We start from the raw sequence: 21736 nt of genomic DNA, 5'->3' as shown, positions 1-21736 counted from the left end.
CAAGCCTTTGTATTTATCCGTTCTTTGCCCTTCAATCGAATACTTCCTCGTGGAGTTTCAGACGCATGTGTTGAGTGTCCCAGGGAAATCTACTCAACTACTCAATTCCTTCTTGACTGGCGCCGCTACGATGACGGTACTCCTCCACCAGAGTCCTTTAAAACTAGAGGCATTTCTGAAGAGCGTTGCTCGGATCCGCACTAGTCCTCTCTGCTCTCTTCGCAAATTTTGATACATGACGTCTTTATCTACATCCACGACAGGAGCAGGCAAATCGGCCGTTCCTCTCAATCCAGACAAAGCGATACGAATTCAACGAGCCAATGAATATCCACACGAGGTGTGGTTCTTCTTGGCCTGTTTGATAGCTCTTGTCGCTGTGTCCCGTCTCCTATCATTCGTCTGTTCAAAGGTTTCGAGACACAACGGCCTCTCGTCCCAGGACCCTGAAAAGAGCTCTAGTCACTCCAAAGCAGTGGTAAATTTTCGAAACTTGCCTCTAGCTCTAATAAACCTTTTTCGTGTGGTGGCCTTCCGCTTCACCCTCGACTTTGGTTCCTATAGTCTCAATCTGACGGAAGTCATACTTACTTTGATGTATATGGCTGCGCTGTTTACATGGACGTTCATCAATAGTGAGGCGTTGTCATAATTATAACTTGATCCGTACTCCAGCTCATATCCGTCTCGAAAAGCTACAAATGTCTCTGGTGGCAAATTTGATGTGTCATACTGGAGCAATCGTGCAGGAGCTCTTATCGCCAGCCAGATACCCTTGATCACCGCTCTCGGGACAAAAAACAACATCATTACTTGTATGTTCCTAGCCTCCTTCATTAGGTATATACACTTGTCTCTGATCACTGTACAGTTATTACAGGAGTTCCCTACGAAAAGGTCAGTACATCCATCTAAACTGCGACAGCAAGGTGAACTCCAACGGATGCCAGTTAAACTATCTCCATCGTATGGCTGCACGTGTTGTTTTTGTCTTGGTCTGGGTCCATGCAGGCGCCAAGGTCAGTTCCAAAGACCGTGTAATCGTGTAATATGTGCATTTTTCTGATAGAGACGATGCGTAGATATCATCAGGGTATGATATTCTTTCTCGTGAATGCAGGAATCAGGCGGCCTAACTAATTCCTCAAGGTTGGAAGCAGATGAGCTTGACCAAACGTGGCTACGCTGTGGAATCCTAGCTGCATCGAGCTTAACGTCTTTGTGCATAATCTCTGTTAGGCCTGTACGTTCTCGGGCTTATGAATTCTTCTTTTACACCCATCTGGTCTTGGTTCTGTGAGTTCCAAAGTTAATTTCCATGTTTGTTTTTACGATGACTCATTATCCTCAAGGTTGTTCCTCGTAGGAGCTTACCGTCACTCTGAGGAGTTTTCGTGAGCATCATCATCTTGTAGTTTGAAAAACATTTGACCTTTGGCCATTGAATTATCAGCTACCAAACCTACGTTTGGCCTTCATTTGTAATTTGGGGAGTTGACCGCATTGTTCGTGTCTTTCGATTAGTGGTATTCAATCACTCCTACTTTGGTTTTGGCTCAGGCGCGGGAACGGCACTCGATGCTACCACTGAGCTTCTCACGCCGAAATGTGTCCGTCTGACGCTCAAGAGGCCACCACACTTCAAGTGGGCCCCAGGCCAAGTCGCGTATCTTATTACTCCTGGAGTGTCTTCACTCCCATTCGAATCTCATCCGTTCACGATTGCAAGTTATGATTCCCAAATGAGTTTGAAAGAAATTACATCCTCCGCTGCATCGACGGATTCGGACTTGAATTCGACCCCTACCACATCCTCTTATTGGAAGGAACTGGTCTTCCTCATCAATGTTCAAGAAGGGTTCACCAAGCGCCTTGGAGATATAGCAGCCAGGAAGGGATCAGTGAAGGTATACATTGATGGACCTTATGGCTGTAGTCACAACTCGAACTTGCACGATACAATCGTGCTCATTGCTGGTGGGTAATTCCCTCAGTAAGTCGTGGATTTTTTTACTGAGATACACGAAGGTGGTACAGGAGTCTCTCACACACTTCCGATATTACTAAATACTATCGAGTACGTCTATAGAGTTTGAAAGATTTGTCACTGTGGTATTGATGCCGAGTCATTATTGTCCAGAGGCGTCCAGAATGGGAAGAGTGCCTGTAAGCGTGTCACCTTCATTTGGTGTATACGTGATTCCAGTAAGCCTCGTAATTTGAACCTTTGCCCATCTGATGAGATATACAGGAAACATAAACTGGATATCCTCAGTGCTAGCCAAAGCCCTCTCCATCACCCCCGACTCTTTGAAAGTCGATGTCCGTATTTTTGTCACTGGATCCGATGTTCCGGATTTAGGCTACGAATTGCCAGAAGCAACTCCGTCTACTTCCAGTGTTGGATGTGCACAAACACCAGTCTCGGAGAAGGCACCCAAGACCATTGCATTCGGAAACCAATGTGATGATCTCATCGAGAATTTCCCGTCACTGTCTTCCCTCGCTCCTTTTCGGTCGGTCACGATGATGCAGGGCCGGCCTTCACTAGCTACGCTGCTGCAAGGGGAAGCGGAAGAAACTAGGGGAGGATCAATGTGGGTCACAGGTAAGGACAGTTCTGCTATTAGAATAATTTTATTGATTTACAGCACATCAATCTAGTTTGCGGGTCTCGATCCATTGCTAGTGCTGTCCGAAAAGGTCTTCGATTCCCTGTAGCTGGACCTTCAACGCTGTTGCGTGGTGGGGCGACTGTGTCTCTGCATGTAGAGTCATTCGGATATGCATAATGGCCTGAATTGATTAATAGATGAATCGCTCATGACTACGCTCAAGACTCTGGAAAATGGTGTGCAAAGTACTCTTGTGTAGCTGTAGCAATAGAAACGAACCATCAACATTTGATCGAAATCAAATATTCCTAGCTTTGACTGAGGTTTCTTTTCTATGTACTATGGAGAGCTTGGAGCCTATTTATGTTTCAATGAAGCATTACACCGCATAACCATTAAGATAGCTCCAATCGTCGGTGAAACGATGGAGAGGAAAAGTAAGGCAGCGAAATAATAAAGAAGAAAAGGAAAAGTTGAATAAACTTGGTCTAAGGTTGTGAAAATATAGGAAAAGTATGGATACGCATGAAAAAATCAACAATTTCTGAAATGACAACAGTGGGTAGAAAGTACACACGTATCGAGTCCGTACAATTCGACAGAAGTAGGTATCGTAGTTCAATTCGTTCTTTACAGTTCTGTTTTACATCAACTTTTCTTTCGAGTTAACAACTCGAATCCATATTTCGCCTGGACGACTAGAACAAAGCCAAGTTGAGCGAAAGATACGAGACAGTACTGAGAAACACAAACCTTCGTTCTCTCATTATTCTCCAGACCATTTTTGCTTCCTCCTTTTCTTTGTCGTTAGGAGTATTCATGTTTGGCACTCTACCTCCCGCTCTCGGTGGAAACACCCCAGGCCCACATCTATCCTGTAAATCGGCCAGAGCTTCGTTCGTGCCTTCAGTCTCAACAACAACCTTGCCGTACCAGCCGGGGTCAACAAAGAGAGTGGTGTTTGGTATAGGAATGCGTGATTGTATAGCTGAATGTGAATCGACGGAAGTTCGACCGCGACTTTGTGGCCGCATGGTCGGAGGTCGAATGTTAAATGAAGACCGATGCACCCATCGAACGACATTATGATAGGAACCTTGTGGAGTTTCGGTCCTTGCTCTTTCCTGTAGCAGCTGCAAGTTGCTCGCAACTTGTGCTCCCCAAGGACGTATATCTAATCTAATAACTGGGTTGCTCGAAGCAGTACGAATGATCCGATGAAAGTATGACGGGGGAAAGGCGAAACCCGGGATGTACTTAGGCAGATCACCGATTGGTGAGTATGTGTAGTCAAGGTCCTATTCAAGGCGTTGAACGAACAAGATGATGAGGATAAATAGACAGCTCACGATAAGGTAACTTCCATCCCAAACCATCCTTCCGGCATTCCCATCGTCTCCTACGGCCATATCCCACACGACATCGCCCAGTCTCAACAAATTGATTCCTTTGTTCTCACTACCCCTTTTGTCTTTGTCTGGCAAAAGCCCTGCTCTCTTTAGCTCAGCCTCACATTCTAGCACGCTGGCATCTGATAACCAGTCTCCCTCAGGCGAAGGAATGAACACACGTAAAAGCGGGGCGCGACCAGTGCGGAATAAAGGCGATCTGAATCCCGTCAAGGAATTCATATATACATTAGGATTTGACGCTCCAGGTCCATCGTGGCCGTTCTGACTACCATAACCATGAGCGACGGAACGGCCATGGGTGAAGGAAGAACTAGGTGAGGGCGCCCGACTCACAGAGCGCGAGTTACTAGGCAGTGAGCGAGGGGAGGCAACGTATCCAATCGGATGAGCCAAATTCGAATTACTCAAATTCGGGCTTGATGCCATTAATTCCGCCTGAGCCCTCAATCTCAGCACAACGCGATTATATGCACGCGTCGCGTTGACCATCATCCGTGCCTTATCTGATATAGAGGGATCCCGTAAAGAAGGAATAATGTTGCGTTGTTGCAGATAAAGTTCCGCGACGCGCGCATACTCGAATGTAGGTAGAGTGACACCATGCAAGTAAGAGTGCAAGTCCTGAAACAATTGTGAATATATCAAACTTTGAGTAGAATACGGACATACCCTCAGTGAAAGAACCAATGGTTCCCTGTCCCCTCCCCATCGAGTGTATGCAACTGTCCTGAGAAATCTTTCGAGTACTTCTTCCTTCAGCAGTTTGGCTTTCTCCCCGTTGTGCTCGAACAGTGCTCTTACTCTTTTTGTCACACCGTACAGGCAACACCAGTCCCAGTAAGAGAGGTACCCTAATAATGCCCCCAATAAAACAGGATCGGACATAAAGGGTATCAACGGGAAAGGTTCTGGGGGTCTATCTTGTCGCAAAGGTAAAGTTGATACACCCGTTGAGGGCACTGGAGGTTGATGTTCAGCTCGTTTTCGGATTCGCGTGGGCGATTGGGTAGTGGGCGGCAGACGGGGGGAAGAAGCCATCGCAGTGGCAGGGTTCATGGCTTCTGGCTCAGCCATTGTCATCGATTCGTTCGCATGTGTAACATTGTCATTATCACTGGAAGAAGTGTCTCCTTGTTCATCATCGTAATTTGTGGTTTCGTCAGAATTTACAAGCGAAACAGTTTGAGCTTGAGATTCCTTTGGGCTCTCATCACGTTCGTCACTTAAGACGGTCGGCCTTGCTTCTGATTCCAAAGGCAAGGACGAAGAGGATAACGATGACGATGACGGCGGGTCCTCTCTGGCCCCAAGTCCGGTGGGCTTGAGCATCCTGACCCCTTCAGTTCTCGCGAAAGGATCGTCATCAAGTGGTATGGCCACCCTCCGCTCTGCGGACTCAAATTCTTCGTTAGATATTACTGTAGGAGTCCGCGGGGTCACAATTTGCGAAGGTGACTTGTCTCTTGCAGGAACCTCCGGTGAGACCGGTGGCGTCGGCCGTTGTTGCACCTGCTTCGGAGGCGTGGCAGGTGGTAACGGATGACGGGATTTCGTCAATGTTCGATGATGAGTGACTGACGATGAAGACGACGGAGGTGGACCTGTGATTACTATCCCGTTTCGCTGAGGTTGCTGTTGCAGAGGAGGAGGGGTGGAAGGAGGGGCCATCTTAGCAGAAGGTTTTTGGGACGTAGACTTTCTCCTGGAATTTACCAGGGTAGACGAATGTGGAGGAGGGTTTTGTGACGGGGTAGGAGGGAGAGGAGGCTGAGCTTTCATTGTGTTTATTGGGTAAGGGGTGCTCAGACGATGATCGGGGACACGAGAATGGCGTTTAGAATTGGACGATGGAGCAGTGTGTTGCATCTGAAAGCTCGTTGGAGGCGAGGGGGAAGCATATAGTCCGTATTCAGCAGGAGGCGAAGGATATGCCGAGGAGGAAATGTTATAACTGGTAGATTGCGGAGGTTGCGGTTGCTGGACTGTAGCCATTGCAGCAAAGATCAACGGACCTTTCTTCGTCCCTGCGCCTACTCCTGACATTGATGAACTAGGAATGGATGAGGAGGCGCGTCGACCAACGTTTTGATGATCAAGAGGAGGAGACTTGAAGTTTGGCATTAACTGCGGTTGAACTTTGACTGGAGTCTGGAATGAACCAGGATGGGCCACGGAGGAATGAGATGCACCCATACTTGTGTTCGAATAACCACCGTTGGGCAGGTTGTAAAAGGAGTTGTTCTGTCCTGAGAACTGGAGGGAATGATTTTCGCAATGAACATCAAACCTCCATTAACAAAAAAGAACACCCACCAAATCGTGATTCACGTAGCTTGAAGGAGGAGGGCCAGACGTTGAAGCGTGGGCGGAGGAGATATTGTTGTTTGAGGGCTGTATTAATGAGAACTATTTAAGTACTCGGTGCATCATATCAAACGAATGGCTAAGCTTTTTAAGCTTGTGAAATGTGGAAATGCCCCACGAAGGAGATAGAGCGAAGACGATGGGTCATCGAATAACTAACAAGAACCAGAGAAGGCTGGAGTAAGAACGGACGAACTTCATTTGGAAAGGGAACAAAGCTAGAAGGAGAGTCGGCATTACGTTTGGTTGCACTGCACGCACTGACGCAGCTACGCTTGGCGTAAAGTGTGTTACCAGTGCAAGCTTTCAACCAGTCAAGTGGCCGAAACTAATATGCCTATTTGAGCGAAGATGAACCAGGAGCTGCTGTTTTCTCGTACTGCGTTATCGTCGGTGAATAACCACACTGCCAAAGGATAATAAAGTTGGAGAAACAACGATATCTGTATCCGTTTCCGGGGCTCGAATATCCGTAATCGCTTTTTCTCAGTGGCCACACGCAGAACGTACTTAGTGGCCTATGGACAGGAACAACAGGCACCCGGGGCACGAGAAGAAGTGATAGAAGAGAACGAATGAAGGAGAGTAAAGAAAGAAATGGAGATGGACGAGAAATTGTACTCACTCGATACGAAGGGCCAGAACCGATAGCAGCACTGCTAGTCGGACCATGAACATAGGTCGGGTGAGCTTGTCCAGAGACGAGATTGTTCCGGACAGCTTTGGCTGGATCGGAGGGTGCGTCATTACTGACACCTACGCGAACCGAGTATGAGTTCGAATCTGAGGAGTGCAGATCCCGAATTGATGATTTGCGGGTGGTAGTAGAAGGCCGAGAGGATAAAATACTTTGGGGCTCTCTACTTTCCGTCGTATCCGCAGCACGAGGTTTCTGTGTGCTGATTTTGCGGCCGATACGAGAAGGGTCTACGGGGACCGGTCCTGAGGTAGACACTCGGTGTTCCAAAGGAGACCTTACTCCTTCCGAAGGTAAAGTTGGCGGTAGAGGTTTATCAACCTTCTCCGATGCTATCCAAGGTTGTCCAGCCTGTCCTCCTGCTCTCTGCATACCGTCTTTTCTTCCTGATCCAGTTTTTCCTACAGTGTCGCTTGGCATTAACTCTTTCTTCATTCCGAGAGACATCGGGACAGAGACCATAGGCTTCGGCGGCGAACCATTTGGTCCATTGTTCATCGTGTTCGCTGACGCGAATCGAGCAAAAAGCGGCGTGGACTTCATAGAAGGGGATTCTTTCGTGGGCTTTATCATCGCCACTTTTTCAGAAGTAGCAGCATTTTGTTGCTGATGTTTGACCTTCTTTCGAAGGAACATTTACACTGTAGCCCAGGTTTCCTTCTACGTAAATGAGCTCCTGAATGCTGGCTTCCGGGAAAGTTCCAGAGGCCGTATATGCGTTTACCTAGAAGACTGGACGACGGATAATGGAGGGGAAGAAGAAAGATGGAAGGAACGACAAATGCAGGACGCAGATCATGCAGTGATCATGAAGGGTAACACGATTCTCATATGCGAAAAGTCAGGAACGAGGAAGATTTACGTGAGTGTTGTTTCCTCATTTGGATGCCTTGAACTCGGCAGGCAACCGGCCCTTTTCCCGTCCGCCCTTCTTTCCCCCCCTCACTAAATATTTTACGAATGACAATCTAAGTATCGCTGTGTTTGCAAAACAATGTTTGAAACGAAGCGACACTCTCTGCATCTGACAGAACTTATGCAGCTCCCTTGTTGAAACAGTTCAATATGCTGTAATTCCTTGACCCGTCATGTAACGAAAGAATGAACAGAAAAAAAAGAGTACATCAGCAACTGCCGCGTCGCTTTTTTTCCAAAGACTCCAAGTCCTTAATTCCCGTTTTGATTCCACCAATAATATTCCGAGCTAAGTTACTTGAATTGTCTTCTCAATGCTGCCATCATGATGCGAGGCTCGAGCTGCAGGTCTACATGAGGTATGTCAGTGATGTCCACATAGGGGGTTTTTATATACTTACCTCCGCATTTGCGAGGCAATTTTTCCCTCTTTAATTTACCTTCTCGAACCTCAGGACTCCAATGATCGTTTTATACGCCTCCAAGTACCAGCTCATGCATTTTGGTCTTAACTGTCTGCCACGATGTACAGCGCAACAGATAACGGACTCGGCCATGCCCAATTCGAACGTTCGAATCATCACTATTCTTGGACTTCCTACCCGCGACGTATTTTTGACCTTTTGAATGAATGGGAGACGTACCGTAACGTATTGATACCGTGGAAGTCATCAGGATTTTCGGAGAATGCTAAACCATGTAAAGGATCCGACGTGAATGAACAAAAGGAATTGTTCAACGAATCGAATACTGAAGGTCACCTATATACCAGATGCAACGGCACTGAAGTACATGACTTTTGGACAAACCTCGTACTTCTTAATGCATGTTGGACTTCGGCGCAGTAGAATTCGTCAAACCCTGTTTGAAGAAACGGTGTCTTCGCATGGCCAAATGCAAATGCGTTGTTCTACGCAGGAAAGATGCAAGAATAGCAACCTCACTCCCTTCTCTCCTCGTTCAGCACAAATCTTCCTGTGAATAGGGGTACTTTTGACCGGAATTCACAATGAGCGAAGCAGATGCTGTTCCAGGCTAGGGCAGACGGAATGGGAGTGCAACATTTTCTCTATGTTCGTAGATTCTGTACAATATGGAGGAGTGAAGGTGAAGATATCACTGGAGCCAGATGGGAAAGAGAAGTCTGTTATTCTTGAGTGGTAGGTGTATGTAGTAGCGAGGAGTGTTATTTTACACGATAATTATATAAAGCCCCGAAATTGGCCGCAATGCTAATTACAAGAAGAGATTGATATATGGTAGAATGGTAGGATAGATCTATGTAGAGGTAAAGAGAAATTCCTAGTGAAGGCTGATAGTTTGTCCAGATGCAATATCTTAACGACAGGAGCGTTAGCTTAACAAATAAGGAAAGTTTAAGAGTTTCAACAGAAGTCCATGTCGGCGTTGGGACGGTGTGTAAGGTCTACTGAGCGGCTTTGATAATGTCGGCGGCCTGTGACACTTTGTTAAACCCTGAGAAGATGATATCTGTGTTTACACTCACCTTCTCGGCAATGGCGTAAACAGTTGCCTGGATATGTGCTCCAATTTGCATGGGCATGATACTGTATGGTGCATTAGTAATTGGCATCTGCATCAACTCGAAATTCAACACTGACCTTGCATCTACGACTCGAAGATTAGAGGTTCCATAGACAATCAAATCGCTGGCAACAACACCTCCCTCTCCGAAAGGACCAAGGGAAGCGGTGCCAACTTGATGCCATTCTGTGCCGACGTTCTCAATAACGAAGCTGTGGTTATCACATGAATGATCCATATTCCGATAGTCATACGTAGTCGGGACATACTTTTCGAAATCTTCGTCAGTGGTGACGTTCGCTGAAGGGTTCAGAGGGCTAGCAATGAAACTCGAGAGAGGAGCAATCTGCGAAAGATTACGGGTGACCTGAGCCCCCTTAACAAGAACTTCTTTGTCTGTAGATAATTGATCAGACGGACATGTCTTTGACATAGAAGGTTATACTTGCCGAACGAGAATTGCAAATAAGCAGTATCGATCAGAGGAGGTGCAAGAGGATCAGTGGTGTTTATGTGCTTTAACGAACTTGAGCATTACTATAGTCAGTTCGACTCGATGGAAACTCACGACGGAGCCACGACTGAAAGGCCTCTGTTGAATGTTCATCAGCAAAAAGAGTCAATAGTGTAATCAATGTCATACCGATGCAAAATTGGACATGTCAACGAAGTTTTCCTGATCTGTTGAAGATGCACCGAGAACCCCTAGTCGAAGAACGATGATGAGGAGCCTGACAAAGACATGGGACGAAATGATTTACCAGCAACAAACAGCAGTTCCATTTGTCCCACTACGCCTTGTTTGATACCATCAATTTGCAGCTGGAACTGTTTGTTGATGAACGTGCTGAGATTGGCTTGGGTGATTTCGGTTTGAAGTTGAGCTAGCGCAGTGTCGAGCTCATCCTCTGTCCAGAATTGTTGTAAAGGGTGGAAGGAGAGGGCGGAGGGAGTGTATGTGAAGAAACCAGTGTGGTTGGTGAGACTGTGCAAGAAATGATTAGGGTCTGATTTGAATGAAATAGCAAAAGACTTACTAAAGCTCCTCCTGCGTGGCCGCAAAGCTAGCGTTAGAAAAGAGTGTGTCTGCCCCACATGTTAGGAAAACAATCCATTGATCAGTGGTTTATACTGCTCACCGACAGTCGGGACATCGGGATCATTGAGCAAGAATCCGGAATTCAATGTTTGATGATCCTGTTGTAGTTCGGTAAATGAAAGGCAAAACGACGGGTGGCGGATACCCTACCTGCAAGTTCTCTCCAACATCCGAGTTGGCGACTACAACTGGGATACCCAAAGCAGTCAAACGAGCTTCGTCACCAATACCAGAAAGTTCCAGCAACTGAGGTGTATGCAGGCTACCAGCACTTAGGATAACTTCCTTGCGCGAAGACACAGTGTAGTTGGTTCCATTAGCCGTAAACTGGACACCAGTTGCTGTAGCATTTCCTCCGCTCTGAGTAAATTGTATTTTGGTTGCCTTTGAACACGAGTCTCAGTTTACGCTCAAGGAAAATATGGATACTTACTTGAGCACCCGTCAGTACAGCGAGGTTTGATCGGCCAACATTCGGTAACAAGTAGTTGCGACCAGAGTAAGTTCGATTTCCAGTCGCAGGGTCAACACTAGCAGCGCTGTTGAACAAACCAGTCGTATCACCATTATCCTGTAAGACCATAAGATCAACAGCTAATGATCGATAAGGATTGAAAACTTGCAGGATCAGCGTTCTGCGGCACTCCTAATGACATTAGAGCCTGAGCGTATGGGCCCTCAATAGTACTGTAGAAGTTGTTGTAGCCCACGGGAAGCGGCCCAGATTTCCCTTCGCCATCCCCTGATCCAGAAGCTTCTGTGAAGTTGTAGGGTGTGTCTAAAGGCCCGGGAGTAACATTTTCTGTCTTCTCAAAGTAAGGGAGCAATCCTGCCCAATCCCATCCTCCTTCAATCCCGAGCTGGCTCCAATTGTCGTAGTCCCCTTGACAACCTCTAAAATCATTTACGGAATTAGAGCTGGGCCGTGCGAGCCGAATCGAGCCAGTTTCCGCACCTTTGCCAGATCATAAAATTCAAAGCGCTTCCGCCACCAATCATTTTACCACTAAACAAGCAAGGTTGAAACCCACCGAATAGGCACGGAGGGATCGAACAGCTTACAGATTGAGTGAGACACTTCTACCGTTGAGGGTGGCTTGAGGAACGGTCTCATATGCCCAATCGTAAAGAGGGTTGAATAATGCTTGCCCGAGATAAGCTGTAGTCGTTCATGAGATTAGTTCAGAAGATAATGGGAATTAGATCTAACCGGGAGTATTGACGTCAGCGTCGTCAAAGCGAGTCTCTCCAGCTTCAATTACACCCACGTTCACGGCACCGTCCTCACTAAGACTGATTTATGGTGGTCAGTGATGGCTTCAAGGCATTTCAGAGAGCAATATACCGAGCAGCTAGTACGAGACCGGCGGTGCCGCCCCCTATGGAAATAAGGAATCAGATACTTTTCTTCTGAATACGCACTGCTAGAGATACACACCGACAATCACGTAGTCGAACGAACTCTGCGCGAAAGCGGCAGCATCAGATGTGATTCCTGAAAAGAAAAGACTGAGAGGTTTACTCGAATTCGATAAGCAAATAGCACTTACCTGTTACTTGGCGCTTCAACGGCGTAGAAAACGATTTCCCAAGCAGAGCCGCCAAGATAGTTAAGGTATTATACCGCATAGTATATGATATGAGAAAATATGAGAGAGAAATGAAAGAAAGAGGGGATGTGATTCATGCCTGCCAAATTGCAAGCATTTTATACTATTCTGTTATTCCCATATGCAGTTCGGTCGATTGTTTGAGCGGCACACAGAAACCTATTTCTCGACATAGAGAAAATGCAGTGAATTGAGCACACTAGAAACGGAATAGTTACAAAAAGCTGTATCCAAGACAGGTACGTCGCGGTGGTAGGAACTAGACAGACGCATCAGTGATGGCGCATGAGAAGATGTCTGATACTCCCACGGACTGCGCCGTGCGGAACGGGATGCTCATATCGTTTTCCCGCCGCGACGATTTCGAATTTGGGTTTTAAGTCTCAGGCTTGTATCTTGCGCCAAAATCTACATCCATCACTATGACATTTCTTGCCACTGATATGACAGTCTATATACAATTTGTTACCGATATACTCAACTCCAGATAAGCAGTTATCATATGTGTCCATTCTGTCCTATTGTCCTGTAAATGGGTGATCTTCGTCGGTAAGGATATGCCAGGCTATGCTAAAAGGACGGTACCGGGACAGTTATCACAGGAACAACCAGGAACTGTATATATGTAAATTAAAGCTGACGAACGCTTGCTTTACTAGTTGCTACTCCGGTCAGAGGATTGTTTCAGTACCACAACATCTCGTAGTGTCAGTTCTACACTCAGTGTAATGTCGGGCAATTGCAAGGGGCTCTAAACTTGAAAGGGGATCAAATTTGCTCGTTGATTAATGCGGCTAAGTGGCAATGTTACTTCAATACAAGGAGTCCAGTTGAAGAAGTGAGCAGTTCTACACGATTCATTTTCGACTCTAAAGAGAACCCTACCCTATGTACATACCCTACGAACATCAAGAGTAAGTACATCAGACTATAATACATGTCATTTTCATCTTGAAGCGGTATCCCAATAAGAAAGCAATACCGCATCCGATAGAACGCCCACATCAATTTCGGGAGCAACCTCCCGCGTCCTTTGTACATCTAGAACGACTGCATTTGCACCTTCGCCATTAGTGTTCTCACCGATACCGCGGAAAAAGTCCATCAATTTAATCGCAGGTATCTCGTCCACGCTTTTCACCTGAGACGCTTGCACGATGAGTCGAAGCCACTCGGACATAGACACTGGCTCAACGGGAGTAGGTTTAGCAGTTTTTTGCGCATGCGATGAGAGAAGATTGACTAAATATGACCAAGACGTCGAAACCGGATTTTCCAGATGGTAGTAGCCCCGACTAGTCGCGTTTAATGAAAGTTTAACCACGATTTTGCCTGCAATATCTACCGGAAGCCAGCGAATTTCCTACGATGGTTTTAATTTAGCATGTTTCACCTCAACCTCACACAGGGGAACTCACCATGAAGTGGTCGGGAAAGGCCCGTATAGCGGCGCTGGTTTTGAATAGGCTCGGGATATATTCTTTGGGATTCCAGTAACCGTTCTGCGATGATCCTGAAAGCTGTCCACCACGTATAATGATCGCGTCTAATCCGGCTCTGGAGACAGCTACGTCAATGATACGTTCCGCAGTGTATTTAGATTGACTATATCCGTCGAAACCTGCGATAGAAGGGACGGAGAAGGACTGCTCTGGGACTGCGCTAATTGAAGAATGATTTTGGACTGAGCCGATGGAGGAGATGAAGATGAAGCGAGTATGCAGCAAGGGCTGAGCTAGCGAGAGATCTATGAGATGGCGTACACCAGCAATCTCAGTTTTGGAGAATCTTTCGACGGGAAGGTTGAAATCCAAGCGCCATGCGCCATGTATGATGTGCGTTACTTTGGATTCCAGCTGGCAGTTTGAATGAGCGATTGGTACAGTCACCGGGAAATGAGGCTTCACATACCTCTTGTTTAGTTGACGCACTCAGGCCCAAGTTAGGATCACTAAGGTCGGCGGGAAGAATCACGATAGATGAAGCTTTTTCTGCAAGGAGCTCTTTCGGTAGTCCGTAGACTCCGAATTGCACCATCAACCTTTCACGGATGCTATTCTCTGTATCAGTATTTCGAACTAAACAATACACTCGTTCCACATTCTTCAAACTCAGTAATTGCAGCAGAATGTGGGACCCAAGACTGCCAGTGCATCCGGTCAAAAGCACGTTCGCCTTTGAGTCTGTGATCTGTCCAACTCCGTTCGTAATGACCGTTGTTTGAGGAAGGCCCTCTGTGTGTTTCTGTATCAGCTCTTGTATGATGTGTTCTGTGGACTGAACGCCGTTTGAAGTATTGAAGACGAAACGCGTCAGTGCATCAATGGAGGAATAGGTATATATCAAGTTTCCAATTATTTCTGTATCACCAAAGTCTGTCTTGTGTTTGAGGAAAGAAACAACATGAGAGCGAATCTTGATTGCAATTAATGAGTCGACTCCTACGTATTCCTTCGGTTTCAGCAGCGAATTTAAATTAATTCTCAATGCGTTTGCTCACCGTAATCAAAGAAATCGGCATCTTCGGAAGGAACACTGATAGAAATTGCCACGAGAAGCTTCTTTATATAGGCCTTAAATGTATCAGGGGTTCCTTCGTCAGGTAGCTCGACCTCAAGCGCTCCCTCGCCCTCTTCGAGACGGCCATATGCGGCATTGATATCTTCCTCGTATTGGCTCAAGGTCTCGACTGCTCGAACAGTGCCTTTATCGCTCATGATGAAAGGCTTTTCGGTTTTTTCGACAAGAACAAGTTGTCTTACAAGGGCAGAGTGTTGGGGGAGAACCTCATTGGCGTTGACTATAGTATTCCAGATTTGGTCTAGGTATCGTTCTGGGTCCGACGACGAGTCATATAAATTCGGAGAGGGACTGAGGAGGACTCCATTCAAAAATCGACCGCTTCCAAAGACCACCACACGAGCAATTAGCGGATCTTGTAGCAGCAGAGTTTCTGGAAATCTCAATAAATTCAGAACGAGTCGGGAACATTGCCAACAACCTCACTCACCGATCTGTCTATTATTGGTCTTCTCTCCATTCGAAAGTACGGTCTACAGACAATCTGAATTTAAAGATCACGGTATGATGATTGTTGTACTTACAATCGAGTCCATTCGACCATGATGTTTCCAAAGTCCTTCCCTTGTGGGATGCGGCGACCAAAGATCCATAGTAGCCCATGCCTTGGGATTTTCGTGGTTATACTGTTGTATAGCGGTAGTGGCTGTCTCACTTGGCTGGGTACGAATCCGCTCAGTCAAAACATGGCAGGGAATTTTAGACACTCTTACCAGTATGAGGAGCTCCCTCAGACCTGAACCATCATCTACGGGTTTCAGGAGAACATTGATTTCGGGTAGAAACGATAGATAATTCCAGTCTTCGACTGGATTATCAGAACTCAAACGAAATGGCGTTACTGGTCCAAATTCGGTCCTGAATAGACAGATCAAATATAAATACACACGGTCCCATGAAAACACTCACGCGCCGTAAACGCTGGTGAGTATAACGCCGGCACGAGCCAATCTGTCTCCCAGTTCTTGCTTGACACTCCCTCCGCCCCAAAACGCATGCCCAGACATGGTGGCAAGCGTTTTGGGTCCATCAGGGATCCCGGCCACTTCTTCGAGGGTGGCGGGGGAGCTGAAGACTATAGTTGATGGAGAGTTGATTCGTTTCAGAATTGAGAGCAAACGCCCGCCATCCATAGGACGTTTACTGTGTACGATCACGGGAACTACGCCTGTCGCGAAAGGAATCATGGTGAAATTCCAAAATCCGATTGCCTAAATTGGATATCGAATCAGGCGAACGGGAACGAAGGTTATAAACGTAGTGCTAAAGGCATACGTGGAATAAGGGAACAAGAGTCAGCATCGAGGCACCTTTGAAAGCTGTATAGTTTCCATTGTGCACTCGTTGAATCCCAGAGACAACGAACTCATGCGTAAAAGGGATAAGTTTTGGATGTCCTAAAATCAGACAGTAAGCAGCCTTTAATACACGATGGGCTTTTATGATTCCCTTACCAGTAGTTCCAGATGTATGTAGATAAAGTGCAGGCTCAGTCAATGCCTTGGAAAATTGCTCTGGAGAAAGCTGAGCGCTTGACCAAACATTGTCACTGGGCGGTACATCCTCGATCTTGATAGCTGTGACATTTTGCAACTTTTGAGCTTTCTCGAACCATATTCCGTCGCTGAGTATATGGGTTGCCTCTGAAATTCGAAGTAGATGCTCGACTGCTGCATCTGAGTTTCTAGTCGAAACCAGGAGAACCTACGTATTAGTATGAATGAGTTAAAACAGACAGAAAGCGACATGATCATGCGCACGGTCCAGTTCATCAAAAGACAAGCAACCAAGTAAGTATAATAGGAAATTCCGCTGGTTCCATAGAGCGCCACGACTTTCAAGGGCTCCCCAGCCTGTCTTGGTGCACAACCCAGCTGTCCGAGATGACCTGCGGTTGCGCTGGCCATCTGGAGGATCTGTCGAGCCGAAATATCGGTAATTGGCCCATTCTCATCGTCCCCATCTAGATAGCGAAGAAACGGAGCGTCAGGCTTAAGAAGGGCATTACGCTCAAAGAGATGAGGCAGAGTATATCGCTCGTCGCGTAGAGAGGTGAACAGTACTGGCATTGTGCGATTAGGGACGAGAGAATGTGTGTTACTTACCGCTGACTATGAATTATCAAGTCCAGGATACGCGGAAACGAGTATCTCATTAATTGATCTGATTGGTCGACAAGATTATCTGCTTCGTTTATCAGCACGATCATACAAAGCTTCCGAGATTAACGCTGATTCATGATCTGATCTCTGTCTATCAGGTATGCTATCTGAACTAAGAGCTCTAGCATACCTATGTACACGCCCAGGGCAGGTTGCAACCTTCACATGCGGTCCATATTGACCTCCGGTGCGAACGCTCAGCCTCCTCGGGAATCAGAGTTATCTATACATATAATTTATCATCATCCTTCCCGCTCTTTTTCTCTTCTGACACTTTCAACCAGCTCAAGATGTGTAAGCAACCCAGTTTTTTTTTTCCTGCTGACTGTTCCACGAGACGCCCAACTGGGTATAAGATCTGGAGCAGGATAACGTTTATCATCAACTTCTCTCTCTTATCTCCCTCAATTACCATCACAAGTACTATATTCAACGATGTCCCTCCCCAAAACATTCAAAGCCGCTGTTATCAACTCTGCGGGTGGTAACTTCGAAATCGTCGAAAAGACCGTCGAAGTGCGCAATTTTCGATGCTGCTTTGGAGCTTCCAATATGCTGATCATGTTATAGGCCCCTAAAGCAGGTACTATTCTCGTCAAAGTCCTCGCCTGTGGTATCTGTGCTAGGCATGTCTTTTCTTTTCACCTTTCCGGAAACTAGTAATTTACCACTCATGACTGCAGCGATGGCATGGTCAAGTGGGGAATGGTTCCCCTTCCTCGGGTTGCTGGCCACGAAATAATCGGTGACGTCGTCGCCGTACCCTCCGGCGAAACACGTTTCAAAGTTGGAGACCGTATTGGCTCTGGCTGGCACGGAGGACACTGCAACAACTGCGGTTCTTGCAAGGAAAACGACTTCATCACTTGCTCTTCCGAGGCTATTAATGGGTTCGTACTGCAAGTTGTTTCAATAAATAGAACCCGCTGATGCGTTATAACAGTGTCACCCAAGATGGTGCCTACGCTGAATACGTTACTCTTCGTACCGAAGCAGTTCTTCCCGTCCCCAAAGAGCTTGACCCGGCTGAAGCAGCTCCTCTTCTCTGTGCTGGTATCACTACTTTCAACGCCCTCCGTCACGTCCCAGACCTCAAAAAGGGCGATCTTGTTGCTGTCCTCGGTCTTGGAGGTAAGAGAGAAAAAAGACACGCGTCGGTGCTTATCTGATTCAATCCGAAATAGGTTTGGGCCATCTCGGTATTCAATATGCAAAACAAATGGGCTACAAGGTCGTCGCACTCTCTCAATCTGATGCTAAAAAGGAGATGGCCATCAAGCTCGGTGCCGACATCTACCTCGATGGATCAAAGGTGAACCAGGTCGAGGAGCTCATGAAGCTCGGTGGAGCCAAGGTCATTCTCGCCACTGCTCCTCAGGGTGAAGCTATTGCGACTCTCCTCGGAGGACTCAAAGTCGGCGGTACCATGCTTACTGTCGCTAGTAAGTATAAGATATGCTTTAGTGTTGGAAATATAGCTAACCTCTAACGTCATCAGTTGCTGATCTCAAATTCAGCACTGTCGCCCTCATCGGCAAGCGTGCTTCTATCAAGGGATGGCCATCAGGTCATGCCAAAGACAGCGAGGATGCAATTGCCTTTGCGCAAAAGCACAACATTAAGACCATCGTTGAGAAGTACGCTGACTCCACTTTTTCCTCTACATAGTCTGATTACGGATCTCCTTTCAGGTTCCCTCTGGAGCAAGTCAACGAGGCATATAACAAGATGCAGAGCGGCCAAGTCAAATTCCGTGCTGTCTTGACTTTCTAAGTGATAGTAACTTGCTAGTACCAAGTATTTGTAAAATGTACTCAAAATCGTGTATGAAATACCCAAAATTCATCGTTGCCTGTATTCATTAATGCCATTTCAACGTTGGACACTGTTGGATGATTGAGTAAGCCCAAGATCTGAGGTTTTATAAGCGGGATCGGGTTTGTCATCGACATCATTTAGCTCTTCAAAGTTCAGAGCGCATTCGATGCCTGCTAGATTCTCCGTCTCATAACTTCTTGTCAATGCATGCGTCACGCGAAAACGCGTTACAAAGGAGGAGAGAAAACTGATAAGATCCTGCCAGCTGGACAAGTTCAAATGATGTTCATTCCCGAGTTCAGATTGGTTCTCTCTGTAAGTTTCTGAGTTATCCATGCTAGGTCTATTTTATGATTGCTGTACAGGATACATAAACCTACATAAACTATGGATAACAGCTGTATGCCTGGTCGCTGCGCCCCTTCCATCCTACACAGTGCCAACAGTCCAGAACATGTAGAGGATCATATTTGAGCTTAATCTCTGCCAATTTCTCGTAGTTGGCTCCCCAGAAAGACCTTTCATGGTCGGGCTCATATAGATCTGACTCGCTCTGTTTTTAATGTGTTAGAACCGAACTTAGTGGAAATGCGGAGGATGGGCGGGCGTACAAAGTAAGTGCCCGAAGTTGGTGTGATATTTCTCAGGAAATCCATAGACTTGCTGAGCCCCTCAATTACTTTCCTCTGTTCAGAAGCAGTCGTATTGTATTCCAATGTATCTAAGACCTCAATCTACAGCACACGTCAAAACACGAGTAACTTCTGTGGGGAAAAGCGTACCAATAGGAGGGAGTCTCGCCATGCGGGTGTGACGCTTGTTAAATTGTCCGCCTTATATGCATACGGGGTTGTTGCGAAGACATATGTCAGAGAATGATTTGCACTAGCATTCAAAAGCGCGTCCAGTAGTTCCTCTCTTGATTCTGGGGTTTCAAAGTTTTGTGCTGGGAGCAGGCGGGAGGACGTCGACAGTGGAAAGCCGGAGATCTAAGGAGATTAAGATAGGTCACAGATGAGTAAAGGTTCCACAAGCTTACTGCGTAGAGCGGCTCTAAGATCTGTTGATAGAACACTGCGAAAGATTCGTATTGCTCATGGATTACGGTCAACCCCAATTGCGCTGCGAAGTCTGTTAGAGGTTGCATAGATGTCTGAGCGTCCTCTTCTGATATTGGTAAAGGGTTTATATACTGCAAGCTCGTCGCAGCAGCGTAGCCGCCCCATCCAGCATTAGCCCAGACGAGACTATTGTCCACCAGTACCTTCCAAAAGGCTCTGGTCGTGTTAACATCGGTTGATAATCCATCCAGGGTGACTCTACAGGCACAGATTAGACGGAGTCGATCCATGTGCGAAATACGCACACTTGGATAGGTGTTCTAGGCAAAGCAAGTGTCACTGTTTCTATTACTACACCAAATGTGCCTCCACCTCCTCCTCTAAGTGCGAAGAACAAATCTTGATTCTGACAGGCATTCGCAATCAGAACATCTCCCGTGGGTACTACGACGGTGAATTCCAAAGCCCTGTCAGCACCGAGTCCCGCTGTATTAGACAATCCACCATGCCCTCCACCCAAGACGTATCCTCCTGTAGCAGAGACTGAAGGTGTAGAACCACCAGGTAGTGTGATATTGTTTGCTTCACCGAATGCGTAAAGATCATTGAATGTTATTCCCGGCTCCAGTCGGACAGCAGTTCGAGGAGCGATATCTTCACATCCAGTAGGGATCCAGGCAGGCTCATATGATATCTGTTATACGATGAGCAAAATACTTTGAATATGTGGAGATGTTATTACCTTTTGTAAATTCTTCGTCCACAACGCAAGTGAACCTGGTCGTGCACTACGGCCTTGGAATTCATGCTAAATGCGCGTAAGGAAATCCTGCCTTTCTGGAAATGATGAGTTGCTCACGCCAGTGTTTTTCACAACGAGATCCACGCCAGTCTCTACAGAGAACTTGAACGCGTCTTGAACGTCAGACGCGCTTTGGACCTCCAGCTAGACAGTGGTAAGTTCATCACATAGGTCGAGAAAGCAAAACATTTACAAAATATGCTGGTATACTCCCTTGCTGGCAAGTTTTGGGATAATCGAAAGCTGCTTCATTAAGCGGATTCATCCAATCCTGGCACATGAATGAGTTGAGGGTAAATAAGAGGATGGCCGTGAATCGTACCAAGAGACAAGACTCCCCCGTGGAGGGGCAAGTCTCCCATTGAAGGCCTTGATAGGATGAAGGAATCGTGTCGCGGTATTCTGCTGGATAGCATTAGACATAATATTCAACAGCGATGAGTTTGACTGACGGCCATCGCTATAGTGAGCCTGCGCGAACGCGCAAGCATTCGCGTCATATGCTCCTACAACCCCTTCCGCATCTTTGAAACATGCTCTTGCAAATGGCGCGTATTGAAAAAGTTTCCCGTTGACAGATGAGTTTAGGTTGTCCCAATTGATTGTTGCGAGACTTGAAGTGACATTCACATCAAGCATCAGTGCCATGAGCTGACTCCAAGTGTTTGTGATACTCGCTATATCGAGGGGAAGTTGCATAGGAAGTCAATAAAGAGCCTTGATGGTAAGGAAGCTTCCATTATATGCGCCATGTGTTTCCCTGAAATTCGCTTGCTTGCCGTTCAGTACATATCCAACTTGTGGGAAGAAGAAATTTTGTGATGGCGGGATTACTGGCGATGTCTTCGGTGTGTTGCAGATTGCGTTAACAAGATACATACTACTCGGAGTTTGGACTGGAGTAACTTTAGAATTTAATGGCTTGATTCCGGGTCGATTTGTACCTCATTATATTCAACTATTTCAGCTAATCTGTGATACATTTAATACAACCATTAAATGTACACGCCGCCTGAAGTTCGTCGCGAGACTCGGATGCAGATACAACAAATAAAA

At 46.5% G+C, this 21736-nt stretch overlaps 7 protein-coding genes across 7 annotated transcripts; 2 read left to right on the top strand and 5 right to left on the bottom strand.

The window, feature by feature from the left end:
* Positions 1 to 235: 235 nt before the first annotated feature.
* C8R40DRAFT_1039533 (iron reductase) lies at positions 236 to 2792 on the top strand (the record flags this gene model as incomplete). The annotated part of the gene is made up of 11 exons (XM_046223847.1): positions 236 to 635; positions 696 to 815; positions 872 to 897; positions 951 to 1035; positions 1158 to 1296; positions 1353 to 1394; positions 1454 to 1977; positions 2029 to 2077; positions 2141 to 2205; positions 2252 to 2608; positions 2665 to 2792. 11 exons carry the CDS (start codon positions 236 to 238, stop codon positions 2790 to 2792), a joined length of 1935 nt encoding a protein of 644 aa, XP_046088979.1.
* A 466-nt stretch (positions 2793 to 3258) lies between these two features.
* On the bottom strand, positions 3259 to 4912 carry C8R40DRAFT_1039049 (uncharacterized protein; the record flags this gene model as incomplete). The annotated part of the gene is made up of 3 exons (XM_046223794.1): positions 3259 to 3313; positions 3369 to 3913; positions 3965 to 4912. 3 exons carry the CDS (start codon positions 4910 to 4912, stop codon positions 3259 to 3261), a joined length of 1548 nt encoding a protein of 515 aa, XP_046088978.1.
* A 1576-nt stretch (positions 4913 to 6488) lies between these two features.
* On the bottom strand, positions 6489 to 8099 carry C8R40DRAFT_872555 (uncharacterized protein). The gene is made up of 2 exons (XM_046236508.1): positions 6772 to 8099; positions 6489 to 6719 (listed from the first exon to the last, which is right to left on the bottom strand). Exons 1-2 carry the CDS (start codon positions 7722 to 7724, stop codon positions 6698 to 6700), a joined length of 975 nt encoding a protein of 324 aa, XP_046088977.1. The 5' UTR covers positions 7725 to 8099; the 3' UTR covers positions 6489 to 6697.
* A 1035-nt stretch (positions 8100 to 9134) lies between these two features.
* Positions 9135 to 12557, bottom strand: C8R40DRAFT_1235489 (uncharacterized protein). Its single transcript, XM_046233386.1, has 19 exons — positions 12198 to 12557; positions 12086 to 12142; positions 11993 to 12026; positions 11858 to 11940; positions 11710 to 11806; positions 11603 to 11653; positions 11292 to 11541; positions 11081 to 11218; positions 10798 to 11007; positions 10688 to 10745; positions 10586 to 10634; positions 10310 to 10533; positions 10192 to 10253; positions 10117 to 10140; positions 9980 to 10064; positions 9818 to 9944; positions 9626 to 9760; positions 9511 to 9571; positions 9135 to 9459 (listed from the first exon to the last, which is right to left on the bottom strand). The coding sequence occupies exons 1-19, from the start codon at positions 12274 to 12276 to the stop codon at positions 9430 to 9432; spliced, it is 1854 nt and encodes a 617-aa protein (XP_046088976.1). The 5' UTR covers positions 12277 to 12557; the 3' UTR covers positions 9135 to 9429.
* Positions 12558 to 13203: 646 nt separating this feature from the next.
* Positions 13204 to 16906, bottom strand: C8R40DRAFT_1167941 (uncharacterized protein; the record flags this gene model as incomplete). Its single annotated transcript, XM_046231107.1, has 11 exons — positions 13204 to 13620; positions 13676 to 14113; positions 14169 to 14698; positions 14758 to 15210; positions 15268 to 15310; positions 15362 to 15496; positions 15551 to 15695; positions 15747 to 16048; positions 16113 to 16234; positions 16292 to 16541; positions 16598 to 16906. The coding sequence occupies 11 exons, from the start codon at positions 16904 to 16906 to the stop codon at positions 13204 to 13206; spliced, it is 3144 nt and encodes a 1047-aa protein (XP_046088975.1).
* A 528-nt stretch (positions 16907 to 17434) lies between these two features.
* On the top strand, positions 17435 to 18772 carry C8R40DRAFT_1159359 (GroES-like protein; the record flags this gene model as incomplete). Its single annotated transcript, XM_046229870.1, has 7 exons — positions 17435 to 17515; positions 17570 to 17625; positions 17683 to 17889; positions 17943 to 18130; positions 18184 to 18441; positions 18498 to 18636; positions 18691 to 18772. The coding sequence occupies 7 exons, from the start codon at positions 17435 to 17437 to the stop codon at positions 18770 to 18772; spliced, it is 1011 nt and encodes a 336-aa protein (XP_046088974.1).
* A 352-nt stretch (positions 18773 to 19124) lies between these two features.
* On the bottom strand, positions 19125 to 21614 carry C8R40DRAFT_1092845 (uncharacterized protein). Its single transcript, XM_046227568.1, has 11 exons — positions 21359 to 21614; positions 21133 to 21293; positions 21003 to 21082; positions 20874 to 20951; positions 20738 to 20824; positions 20621 to 20686; positions 20184 to 20572; positions 19857 to 20136; positions 19600 to 19806; positions 19429 to 19551; positions 19125 to 19370 (listed from the first exon to the last, which is right to left on the bottom strand). The coding sequence occupies exons 1-11, from the start codon at positions 21430 to 21432 to the stop codon at positions 19203 to 19205; spliced, it is 1713 nt and encodes a 570-aa protein (XP_046088973.1). The 5' UTR covers positions 21433 to 21614; the 3' UTR covers positions 19125 to 19202.
* Positions 21615 to 21736: the final 122 nt, after the last annotated feature.

Source organism: Lentinula edodes, assembly GCF_021015755.1.
Source record: "Lentinula edodes strain Le(Bin) 0899 ss11 chromosome Unknown C8R40scaffold_8, whole genome shotgun sequence".
In the NCBI taxonomy this organism is placed as follows: Eukaryota; Fungi; Basidiomycota; class Agaricomycetes; order Agaricales; family Omphalotaceae; genus Lentinula; species Lentinula edodes.
This window is presented reverse-complemented; position numbering and strand designations above follow the sequence as displayed.